Source organism: Eschscholzia californica, unplaced genomic scaffold (assembly GCF_041429995.1).
Source record: "Eschscholzia californica isolate CP2 unplaced genomic scaffold, dmEscCali1.0.p SCAF_1, whole genome shotgun sequence".
Classification (NCBI taxonomy): domain Eukaryota; kingdom Viridiplantae; phylum Streptophyta; class Magnoliopsida; order Ranunculales; family Papaveraceae; genus Eschscholzia; species Eschscholzia californica.
In genome coordinates, this window is record NW_028238198.1 from 18,024,827 (window position 1) to 18,035,648 (window position 10,822).

The 10,822-nt window shown below is 37.3% G+C and overlaps 3 protein-coding genes across 4 annotated transcripts; 2 read left to right on the forward strand and 1 right to left on the reverse strand.

Annotated features, from left to right (window-relative positions):
- Window positions 1-1,362: 1,362 nt before the first annotated feature.
- Window positions 1,363-3,589, forward strand: LOC147564781 (putative indole-3-pyruvate monooxygenase YUCCA5). Of its 2 annotated transcripts, none has more exons than XM_086649971.1 (4): window positions 1,363-2,421; window positions 2,511-2,759; window positions 2,904-3,026; window positions 3,215-3,589. In XM_086649971.1, the coding sequence occupies exons 1-4, from the start codon at window positions 1,807-1,809 to the stop codon at window positions 3,410-3,412; spliced, it is 1,185 nt and encodes a 394-aa protein (XP_086506097.1). In that variant the 5' UTR covers window positions 1,363-1,806; the 3' UTR covers window positions 3,413-3,589. The 2 variants fall into 2 exon arrangements, with proteins under 2 accessions (XP_086506097.1, XP_086506100.1); XM_086649974.1 differs by having other exon boundaries at window positions 1,459-2,421; window positions 3,219-3,589.
- Window positions 3,590-4,753: 1,164 nt separating this feature from the next.
- Window positions 4,754-8,244, reverse strand: LOC147564782 (outer envelope pore 24B-like protein). Its single transcript, XM_086649981.1, has 4 exons — window positions 7,825-8,244; window positions 7,407-7,761; window positions 6,935-7,294; window positions 4,754-5,012 (listed from the first exon to the last, which is right to left on the reverse strand). The coding sequence occupies exons 2-4, from the start codon at window positions 7,611-7,613 to the stop codon at window positions 4,932-4,934; spliced, it is 648 nt and encodes a 215-aa protein (XP_086506107.1). The 5' UTR covers window positions 7,614-7,761; window positions 7,825-8,244; the 3' UTR covers window positions 4,754-4,931.
- Window positions 8,245-8,460: 216 nt separating this feature from the next.
- LOC147564783 (uncharacterized) lies at window positions 8,461-10,351 on the forward strand. Its single transcript, XM_086649986.1, has 3 exons — window positions 8,461-8,986; window positions 9,250-9,588; window positions 9,763-10,351. Exons 1-3 carry the CDS (start codon window positions 8,678-8,680, stop codon window positions 10,237-10,239), a joined length of 1,125 nt encoding a protein of 374 aa, XP_086506112.1. The 5' UTR covers window positions 8,461-8,677; the 3' UTR covers window positions 10,240-10,351.
- Window positions 10,352-10,822: the final 471 nt, after the last annotated feature.

The following is a 10,822-nucleotide window of genomic DNA, read 5'->3' on the forward strand; positions in this document are numbered from 1 at the left end:
TCTGTTTAAATAAAGTGAGAGTTGTTTGCTTGTTAAGACCTACTATTTTTAGTGGAAGACATGAAAGAACCCCAAGTTTGAGATCATTATTTGTGAGTTTGTTGCCAAAACCATTAAGTTTGCATCAAAATTGAGGCCATTATTGTGTACTTAAAGAACTTAAGAAAATTTCATCCAAAAGTGCAAAAATATCATTTTGTACCACCTTTTTGCGTTATTCTCACATGCCATGACATTCCTGCATTTTCGTACGATACCAGCTTCAATTTATGTTGTATTGACAATGTTTTAAGCAAACATATATAGTTTTGAGAAACAAAAACTTAACACTAGCAGCGGTAAAAGGAAATGTTATTTATCTGTATTTATTTCTGTAATAAGACAATGTCAAACGTTATCGAATTATGTCATAAACAAAATTAATTTTGTCATCAAAAAAGAAAAGAGAAAAACAACAAAGAAAATGGGTTTTAAAACAGATAAAACTACATAAGAAAAATGTGAAAAGACGAAGTTATTGATGTTTATATACTTAAGGTTAAAATGGCAAATGTGTTGTTATAAGGTGGCACAAGAAACAAATACTTGTTGGCTTAAATCATACAAGGAGTGTGTTTTAATATAATAGATATTAGCCTAAATGGCTAAAACTCTTATTAGAGACGTACTTTTTGGACTAAAATACGTAGAACTTTAACTCTTTGGTGGCGAAAATTGTTATTTTGTTGACGTTTGTCTTTATTTTCCCACTCCAATTGACAATCACTTGGTTTCTCTAATATGCCAACTTGTTTGGTAATTGAAGATTACACAACTCATCAGGAAAACCGGTATTCCTCAATGAGGAGATTTCCTCGTCCTCCTCATTACTAGTTACAAACCCTAGCTGCTAGCTAGTGGGATGCCTAGTAGTAGATTCCACTTTTTAGTTCATTTGGACCAAGTGATGACAGACTACTTGGACCACTGAGCGGAGTTGGGCAAGTTTTTATCAAAAAAATAAATAAAGTCTTGGTGTAAGAGAGCGAGTTTCTATCGCATTTAATTAGATCCACATCTAAACAAAGGTCGGTTTTCTTATCCAATGTGGGATTATTATTCTTTTTCATCTCGATTGAGCTACAATCTAAACACAAGGTGGTGGTGATGGTGCCATGGTGGTGATGGGCGAGTAAGTACATAACTAATCGGGGTTCACGTGAACGAGGGTTTCGGCCACGTGACACATTAAAGATATGATTTGGACAACCCCTGGGCTTTAAAAACAAAAACCCATGCAAAATGCACAAAGAATTGAGCAGACCTTTTGTCATATTTTTATCAACTGACTATAAAGTTAGTACAGTTGGGTTTTTATACTTTATAGGTGTAATTCTGTTTCCTTTGCCAGACCCTCCCACCCAATTGGTCCTTGCCCTTCACAAGATAAAATCTCTTGTTACTTTCTTCCCCCACTTTGCCCACACCCTAAATTCAATCACCCCCCCAAGTAGTAGTCTTGCATATAAACTAAAATTTCTCCTTCTCTCTTGGAGATTCTGTAACTTCTAAGTCACACCAAGAACCCTTCTTCATTCCTCTCAATAGAGAGCTTACTTACAAGGGTCACTTGCGTGATTCCGCCGCCAACGGACTAGATCAGGTTTTCGCCTTACTCAGAGAGTTACTCGGGCAAACTTGGAAGAAAGGCTGACTTGTGCTAGCTAGATATTATCACTTTATATCCTCAATTCTTATGATAAAACAATATCTGGTACGCGATTCTTGAGACTAAGCTCAAATGGAATGGTTGTATTATAATAAAGAATGACATCAGAACCGAAGCGTGTTTGGGTTTCACAACCAGTGATAATTGGTGCTGGACCTTCAGGACTAGCAACAGCTGCATGTCTTAAGCAGAAAGGTCTTCCTTCTTTGATCCTCGAACGAGAAAATTGTGTAGTATCTCTGTGGAAAAATAGAACTTACGATCGTCTCAAACTTCACTTACCTAAGAAATTCTGTCAACTTCCTCATATGGTGTTTCCACCACAATTTCCATCATACCCAACGAAGGAACAGTTTATAGACTACTTAGATGCATATACTAAACACTTCTCCATCCAGCCCATATTTGAAGAGGAGGTCCAATTAGTTGAATATGATTCAACTGCTGGATTCTGGCTAGTCCAAACTAACAAGTCAGAATTCGTTTGTCGGTGGCTCATTGTAGCGACAGGGGAGAATGCAGAACCCGTTATACCTGAAATCGAAGGAATTTCAGATTTCCAGGGCCGAGTCTTACATACAAGTTCGTATAAAAGTGGAGCTGAATTCGAAGGAGAGAAGGTTTTGGTTTTGGGTTGTGGAAATTCAGGCATGGAGATTAGCTTAGATCTATGTAACAGTGGTGCTCAAGTTTCTCTTGTTGTAAGAAATAAGGTAACACAATTTTATTCTCTTCATCTTTATTTTTCGAACTATCTCGTCTCTGTTTCTAAGGCTGTAATATGTGTCTGTTCTTTTGGCAGTTGCATATTTTGCCAAGAGATATACTTGGTAAATCAACTTTTGATGTATCAATGTGGTTGCTCAAGTGGTTTCCTCTATGGTTGGTCGACCGATTCCTACTCTTTTGTTCGTGCTTGATCCTTAGAGATGTAGAACAACTTGGGTTTAAAAGACCCGAGTTTGGCCCTCTCGAATTAAAAAACATCACGGGAAAGACACCGGTCTTAGACGTCGGAGCTCTAGCCAAAATCAGGACTGGTGAAATTAAGGTATCAAACAAAAAATTCAGTATTTTCAGATTAAACTAGACTCTGCATGAAGTAGTATATTACAAAGAGATTATCATTCAACAAATAAGTCATTCGAAAACCCCACGAATACTATATGTATAGTCTAATTCTTTTATATCTCAGGTGGTTCCCGGTGTAAAAAGACTAACCAGAAATGGGGCAGAATTTGTGGATGGAAGAATAGGGGAATTTGATTCAATAATTCTAGCAACAGGTTATAGAAGTAATGTACCTTCCTGGCTCAAGGTAAGCGACAAAAAACATCAACAATCCTGTGTTTTTCCAGAGCCAAACAAAAATGTAATAAGGCTAAATAGAGTTCGGTAAAACCAAATTCTAGAGAAATTCCATACTACGAGTTTCCTCTTGTTGTTTTTTCGGTTAAAAAAAATCTTACTGCTTAGTTGATATTTGTATGTTGTTATTACAATAAGGAAGGAGGATTCTTTAGCAAAGAAGACGGATGTGCGAGAACGACAATTCCGAACGGTTGGAAGGGGAAGAATGGCCTATACAGTGTAGGGTTTAGCAAGAAAGGGCTGTTGGGAGCTTCAATGGACGCGCAGAGAGTAGCAGAAGACATAGCACAGCAATGGAATTCTGAAACAAAGCATTTTCAGTTGAGAGTTTAAAGGACTAAAGTATGATAAAAACAAGTTGACAACTAGGCATCTTTAAGTTGTTAGTATTTGTTAAATTAGAGAGGGTATAATGTATCGACCACTTTCGTGTATGTAATTCATAAATTAGTCCGAAAATTATGTGATATGTTCCTGTACAGAGAGAGATATGATAAAGCATTTCAATGATATCAAGACCTCTGATAACTTATCCTTTGAGTATAGCTAGCTCAAGAGTGAGTAGACCCAAACACACCAGGATCTAAAATTCTACTAAGTACGGTCATGTGATCGATGGGCATCTTTTTCGGTTTTATTGTTTTGACGACTACCAACTCCATCGAAGCGGGTCACATATCTTATCAGCCACTTGATTGCCTGCCGAACATGCCCTGGTGGAGCATGAAATCATCCTCTCTCTCTCTTTTTTGATACCAAAAGCTACAATGTCATTGTACTGGGTAGGTTCCTGTGAGTATGTTGATAAAGCACTAGTAAGAAAATTTGGTCCCCTCCCCTCCCCCCCACCCATTGATCAACTACTGAAAAAAGAGATCCCAAGCTTCTTCATGGTCCATTTAGTTAGTTAATGCAAATAATTGTTGGGGTCCATTTCACATACCCATCATCACACTCACACAGCCTTCTTATTATTAAAGCTACTCCTGTATAGCATGGGCTGATGGGCTCTCCTTTTATTTCGAACATAGTTCAAATCCTGTTCTCCACAGTAGAGAGACACATGTTACTACTCAACCAATGACAATGACAATGGCCTTGGCGATCTTTTTTCGTGTTGATTTACATTTAGGACAACTAGACACTAAGATGCTCTTCAATGGATATAACCTGAGATTTTGAATAAACGTTTCTTTTGTACTTACGACCAATTGTGTTATAATCATCTAGGTCATCATCCTTCCTTAGTATATAATAAACGGAGGATGAATGATTGGGGTGGTTCGGCATGGGTTAGGTAGAGGTGCTTAATGTGGCAAAAAGCAAAACCACCTAAGATATGTATGGGGCCTCACAACCCAAAAGAGACATGCCCTTGTTCCTGTCATGAGAAGAAGCATATTCTTCCATCTTTGCATACACATGATTGATCTTTCCCCTTCAATGGCTTTCAAAAGTCAAAGATACTCAATCATTGAAAGCTTAAAACAAACTAGTCAATTTTCACTCTTCTCTTCTAAATTGAAGTAGATCTAGATTACATCAAAATCTTATCAGCAAGAAGAAGAAGCGAATATTAGGTCGCTTACACGTGATAATTAAGATTAACTATACTTGATAGTTCCGAATCTCCATGGAAAACATAGTAAAAGTGGACAAAGATGAAGAAAAGTGTAAGATCCAACACAAAATTCCATGTATTCATATTTCAAATGAGAAATGACGACCTCAAAATAAACATTTTCTAGCTGTTTGATTTGGTCATTTATCAGCCTAAATAAATGAGAAACATTCAAGGTCAATAAAGAAGAAAGCTTTGTTTAAACAACTTTATCAGATGGGCGGGGAAGCGTCACATCTCAAAATTCCAAACCGTCTCAGCACTCAATTTAGGCCTCTTTTCTTCTTCCGCCAAATTTACTGATGCCGCAATCTGCAAAAAATCAAACCCAAAAAAGTAATAAAAAATCATAAGCCCCAAATTGCAAGTACAATTGGAAATCTATAACTATGAAAGGTTCAGCGGAAACATTTCCCAACCCACGTAAAGAAACAGATGAAGACATAAGGATGCATATCTGGACTTCTTTCAAATCCATAAACACACACACACACACACACACACACACACACAAAAACAGAAGATTGACCAGAATGAACTCCCCCCGTATGTTCAGTTAATTAAGCTGAAATGTTGTACAAGTCAGAGGTTCGACTTCAATATCTAAAATTGGTTCTCGAAAGAAGGTAGTAGTCATAGAGTTAGCTGAGCTGTTCTTCCTGAAATCTTTTAACAGCTCTGATACTCGGCCTGCCAAAGCACTTGTTATAGTTCTTTTCTGAACAAGAACAAGAATATTGAGAATAGCACTTGCTGCTAGTTACAGGTCCGTCCTTTCAAATGTCGAATTTTATTAGAAAAAAGAACAGTGATTTAAAAATCCAACAGGAAGGCAAAGGAAAGAAACTATAAGAACCAAAAATTAAACCGCATCACACATTATTCTCAAAACAAAGAAGAAGAAACATCACATATCTGAGCCACCAAATTGAAATGGTTGGTGAAAGTTGAGGAAGAACCTCTAGGCCACCACCTAAACTTATTCTAATGTAGGAACAGTAAAATAATATTTGGTTACTTTTCATCTCGAAGAAACCCATTTACAAGCACTGAGTTGGTTTTCTTAATTCCTAGATCGCCCAAATTACTACATACATGTTCTATTCAATTGAAGCTCCTTTGGAGAACCGGATTAATGAAAGTTCAATGAAATCTTTATTGTCATGAAAGTGTCAAATGATTGGATATTTCAGTTAGTCTTTCAAGGAAAATGACACAAAACCACCTACTAAATTATAAGGTGTCTTACGAGTAAATAGATACTATATGTGCAGAGTGGGCAGGGGAACAAACTATCACTTGGTGATTTATCTCACTGTAGTCTCCACTTGTTGGAATTACTATGTTAGAAAGTTTGGGGTAGTGCTGGTGTATCACGAGGATAACACTGGAATGTCTAGAATTATGGTAAAAGCTGAATTGGTAAAAAAGAAAAGGAAGAAAAACATGGCAAGCGATCCAATTAGCTATCATGTGGCATCGTTTGAAGGTGAAGCAATATCATTTTGAGGGAAAAATGAAACTCAAATGAGACAGTAGACACTGAAGGAAAGTATCAAGGCAACAATCTATCATTAGGGCAGGGGAAAGGATTGGGGGAAAAAAGTTACATTTACAAACTTTATTTTACTGCAGGCACCTTCCCATAAGTGTACATTTTCTAGTTCTGAATTTCTAAATATCAGATTAACTATTCAAAAAAAAAAAAGTTAAAAAGTGAGTTCTCTTTTCCTCCCAAAGATGTTCTTTGCCAACCAATTTCTTCATGTACTTTTAAACTAAACCGACAATTGATTTAAAGACTGCTCATTTTTTACTTTCTTACCTTCCTAAGTTTTCTACTGTCGGTCTTATGTATCGAATGAACGAACTAACAACATATGACCTCAATGCAGTTTCCCAAGTCCTGGGGGATGACAACATGGCACTTCCCACTAAGTATAAGAAATGACAAAATCTTCATTACCATTAACAATCGTTCAAAGCGTAAAACAAAGTTAACCCTTTCTGCAGGTAAACCACTACTTGCTTGACCCTATTCCTAATTTCCTAGCTAGAAAGGACAATACTGAATAAATACAATATAAGTTATGATCAAAGTGATTATCTATCTAGTAAACAAGTTTCTGTAATTCAAATGTTAATGTTCATAAGTACTAGATCGAAAAAACCCATGAAGCAAAAGCAAGTGAATATACAACAAAACAGAGAAAATGATAAGAAAATGTATATACCTTAAACGTTCCGTTAATCTTGGAATCCCTTGACCACTCCAACCCTAAAACTTTACTTGAAGTTTGATAAGAAGCCCTAAATAAATCATCTCCATAAACCCTCTGAGAGACAGCAAAATCCCAAGTGTTCTCAGAGACATCATAAGAGGGCTCAAATGTCCTCAACCCACCATGAACAAATGTATATTTCAACTTACAATTCCCAGAATTGAACTTGTAATTAGCTGAAACTTTATTAGAAGAATCAAACACAAGTGTTCCATCCATCATCGTTGTGTTACTACCTCTCCCATGAATGTAAGTAAGTCTTAATGGTTTATCAGCAACTTTAACTGTGTTCATGAATTGAAACCTAACATCCTGTGGGTGGGTAGATACATAGATGAAATTTGATTGAGATATAGTAGTTCAAAAAAAAAGAAGAAGAAGAAAACCCTAATTAAGTTGAAGAGAGTGTGTGTGGTTTACCTACCTTTTTGGGGACGTTGTAGTCGATGATGAAGGAGCCAGGTTTCTCGAGGGAAAGAGAGAGACCGTTCAAGGTGGGGCCGTTGATGAGAGTGGCGTCTGTAAGAGAAGCTCTGAGCTTGATATCGCCGGCGTTAAAGGCGACGGAAGCGGCGGCGGTGCCGGTCCTTTTGTCAGCGTCATATCTACCCTTGACGGAACCCTTCATCATATTTGCTTGACAGACACTTGGGTTTTCCGGCAGGCACCGCAGGTCTAAAAGTATGAGTAATGTTTTGTGGTTGTAGAGCGGATTTTCCAATGCTACCCGATAGAGGGCTGTTTGTTGTTTTTAACGTCAACCAAGTGCGCATTGCGCACTATTTTCCTCCTTGGATAGCTTCCCTCGCTCCGTGTCAAGTACTAGTACTAGATTTTCAAGCCTCTTCAATAGAAAATTCACATATCAACTCAATCTATGGATCCTTCATCAAAAAAACTCAATCTATGGATTACTAGGACAAATAAAAACCTAAGCTACTAAAATAAACAATCTACATCTTGGTCGAATGTTCTGACATGTCTGATTAGCTGACTAAATTGATGGGTTGTTTAGCACTTCCATAAAAAATAAAAAATAAAATTAATATTTTTGCTTCATCTACGACTTCATCTAGGGGTGTGTCCATAGCTTCTTATTTATTTCCCTTCCGCTTCAATTTCTCGAAGGAGCTCCTATTGGATTTCATTGTTCATTATGGTTACAGATTATATGTCCATATTCATATTATGTTCGTAGTTCCTTTTTTGTTGTAAGGTTTTATATTATGCCGTTACACTATTACAATCTTACATGGCAATAAAACATTTGTTGGGTTGGGAATCTGAGATAAGGGTGTGGAGATTCATGTTTTAATTATTAGCATAATCACATATCTTTTGGTATTAGAATTTTCACAAGCACCTGGGTAAGTCTTATCATTTTGGTTGTAGAAATTAACTTGTGAAACCAACTCTGTCCTCTAAATTTGGACAAGGAAGAATTTATGCTAAAATAGTGCCTGCAACAAAGGACAACCAGTATTTGTTTAACAAAACAAAAGTTATTTTGGTTGTTACCTCTCTCTCCCTCTACATTTCTCCTTCATTCGTCTAAACATTTCTCTTTCCTCTCTCTCTTTCTCTCACACATCGATCGTTCACCAAGAACATCCATCTATCATCTACCCAATCTAAACGGGAGTTAGCTAGAAACCCATCTGCATGCATCTTGATTGATTCTCTGTCTATAGGTAGATGAGGAAACTTTGGCCAAATCTAGATCAAGAAGATGGCCTGGATACGGTACTCGAAGTACCCATTCCGGATGAGATGTTCACTAACAACAAAACAGACAATAACAATAATGATAATGAGATTCAATGGCAAAACATGAGGAATTGGATGAAATCACATTCTGTAAACAAGTCTTCCAATTCCCAACATTCCTTGGCTGGTCGTACCGCTGAGCTACACCTCCTTCTCAATGTCGTCGGTTCCCCTCTTCTTCCCCTTCAAGTTCTCTCTACTCAAGCCGTCAACCGCCCCATCCGTGACGCTTCCATTGTACGTGACCCCTCTCTCTCTCTTTCTCCATCATCTTTCTCTTTATATCCATCCTATAATAAGCACATAAACCAAGCCAGGCGCGGCAGCACTAGGATAGCTAGGCCGCCTTTTGGACCCTCTGACAAGATCAGCCTGATCCTGTTGACACCACTATCTCAATGGGCATATATGTTCCCATATGTTATATGTTATGGCGTCTTAATTGGAATGATATTGATTAATGTGGATATGTTTTGATGTCTATATATGTGTGTGCGCAGCAAGCATCGACTGCTAAGTACATAGTACATACCTACATAGCAGCAGTTGGAGGACAACAAGCATTGAACGCAGTTAATAGCATGTACGCCATCGGACAAGTAAGAATGGGTGCATCTGAATTCCACATGGGCGGGGAGAACGTCACCTTAAAGGAAAACGGTGAGATTGGAGGATTTGTTCTTTGGCAAAAGAGCCCAGACCTCTGGAACCTTGAGCTTGTTGTTTCTGGATGCAAATTGAGTTCTGGAAGCAATGGTAAAGTAGTTTGGAGGCAATTCGGCACTCAACAGTCCCATGCCTCTAGGGGTCCTCCTAGACCTTTACGTCGCTTTTTACAGGTACACTCAACCCCTATTTACGTATACTATAGATGCTCTAACCCAATGGTAGGACTAGGAATGGCCTGCTAAAGGCAACCCTTTCTAATGGATGCGGCTCGTTGTGAACTTGTACTGTAATCATCATTTTCAAATATTGAAATTCTGATAAGTACCTAACACGTATATGTGCAGGGGCTAGACCCAAGGGCGACGTCAAAATTATTTTCAGATGCAACATGTATCGGGGAGAGAATCATCAATAATGAGGATTGCTTCATACTTAAGTTAGATGCGAGTGCCGCGACTCTTGAAGCAAGAAGCAGTGACACTTTTGAGATTATACACCATACCATTTGGGGCTACTTCAGCCAAAGAAGTGGTCTATTGGTTCAATTTGAGGACTCTCACTTGCTAAGCATGAAAACTAAGAATGGAGAAGATGTATTTTGGGAAACAAGCATGGAATCTATGATTTACGATTACAAATATATCGAAGGAATAAATATAGCTCACAGTGGGAAGACTGTCGTTACGTTATTCAGATACGGAGCAGGATCGGCTAACCATAAAAGAAAAATGGAGGAAACATGGTCTATTGAAGAAGTTGATTTCAATATTTGGGGATTGTCCATGGATTGTTTCTTACCTCCTGCAGATCTTAAGACCTAATAATTAGCAAGGAGAATTAAGTAAGGGATTAGAGATCCTTAATTGATTGATTACTTTCACAAAGAGATTTCATCTTGTAGATAGTTGAAATTAAATGAAAACCTTTAATCTAGTAGTGCTTTCTTATGGAACAATTTTTTTGTAGTACCACAAAATACAACACAATTAAATTGGTCCAATAACTTACTCCTAGTCCAGGCCTACACTGTAGTTAAAAGTAATTAAAAACCACACTTTTTACAAGAAGATGAACATGATGTACTATAACATATCACAAACACCATTAGTTTCAATAACATTAGTTTCAATAACACCATTAGTTTCAATAACATTGTTGATAAATTTAGTTTCAATAACATTGTTGATAGGGCTAATAGTGTTCCTAAACACCATTAGTTTCAATAACATTGTTGATAAATTTAGTTTTGTTGTTGAAAAGTTAAATTGTGTTTCTACGCAATAATGTGACTATTAGTATCACTCAACACCATTAGTTCAATCGCCCTGCAATAAAATCACAAATTTCTAAAACCATAAAATTTTCATATGTATGTATGTATGTATGTATGTATGCCTAGTGAGT

Coding starts and splice junctions, on each gene's coding strand:
- LOC147564781 (XM_086649971.1), top strand. CDS start 1,807: ATGACATCAGAACCGAAGCGTGTTTGGGTTTCACAACCAGTGATAATT. Junction 2,422..2,510: donor CTCTTGTTGTAAGAAATAAG/GTAACACAATTT, acceptor TTCTTTTGGCAG/TTGCATATTTTGCCAAGAGA. Junction 3,027..3,214: donor ATGTACCTTCCTGGCTCAAG/GTAAGCGACAAA, acceptor TATTACAATAAG/GAAGGAGGATTCTTTAGCAA.
- LOC147564782 (XM_086649981.1), bottom strand. CDS start 7,613: ATGATGAAGGGTTCCGTCAAGGGTAGATATGACGCTGACAAAAGGACC. Junction 7,295..7,406: donor ACTACAACGTCCCCAAAAAG/GTAGGTAAACCA, acceptor ACCCACCCACAG/GATGTTAGGTTTCAATTCAT. Junction 5,013..6,934: donor AGATTAACGGAACGTTTAAG/GTATATACATTT, acceptor GATTTTTTGCAG/ATTGCGGCATCAGTAAATTT.
- LOC147564783 (XM_086649986.1), top strand. CDS start 8,678: ATGAGGAAACTTTGGCCAAATCTAGATCAAGAAGATGGCCTGGATACG. Junction 8,987..9,249: donor CCATCCGTGACGCTTCCATT/GTACGTGACCCC, acceptor GTGTGTGCGCAG/CAAGCATCGACTGCTAAGTA. Junction 9,589..9,762: donor CTTTACGTCGCTTTTTACAG/GTACACTCAACC, acceptor GTATATGTGCAG/GGGCTAGACCCAAGGGCGAC.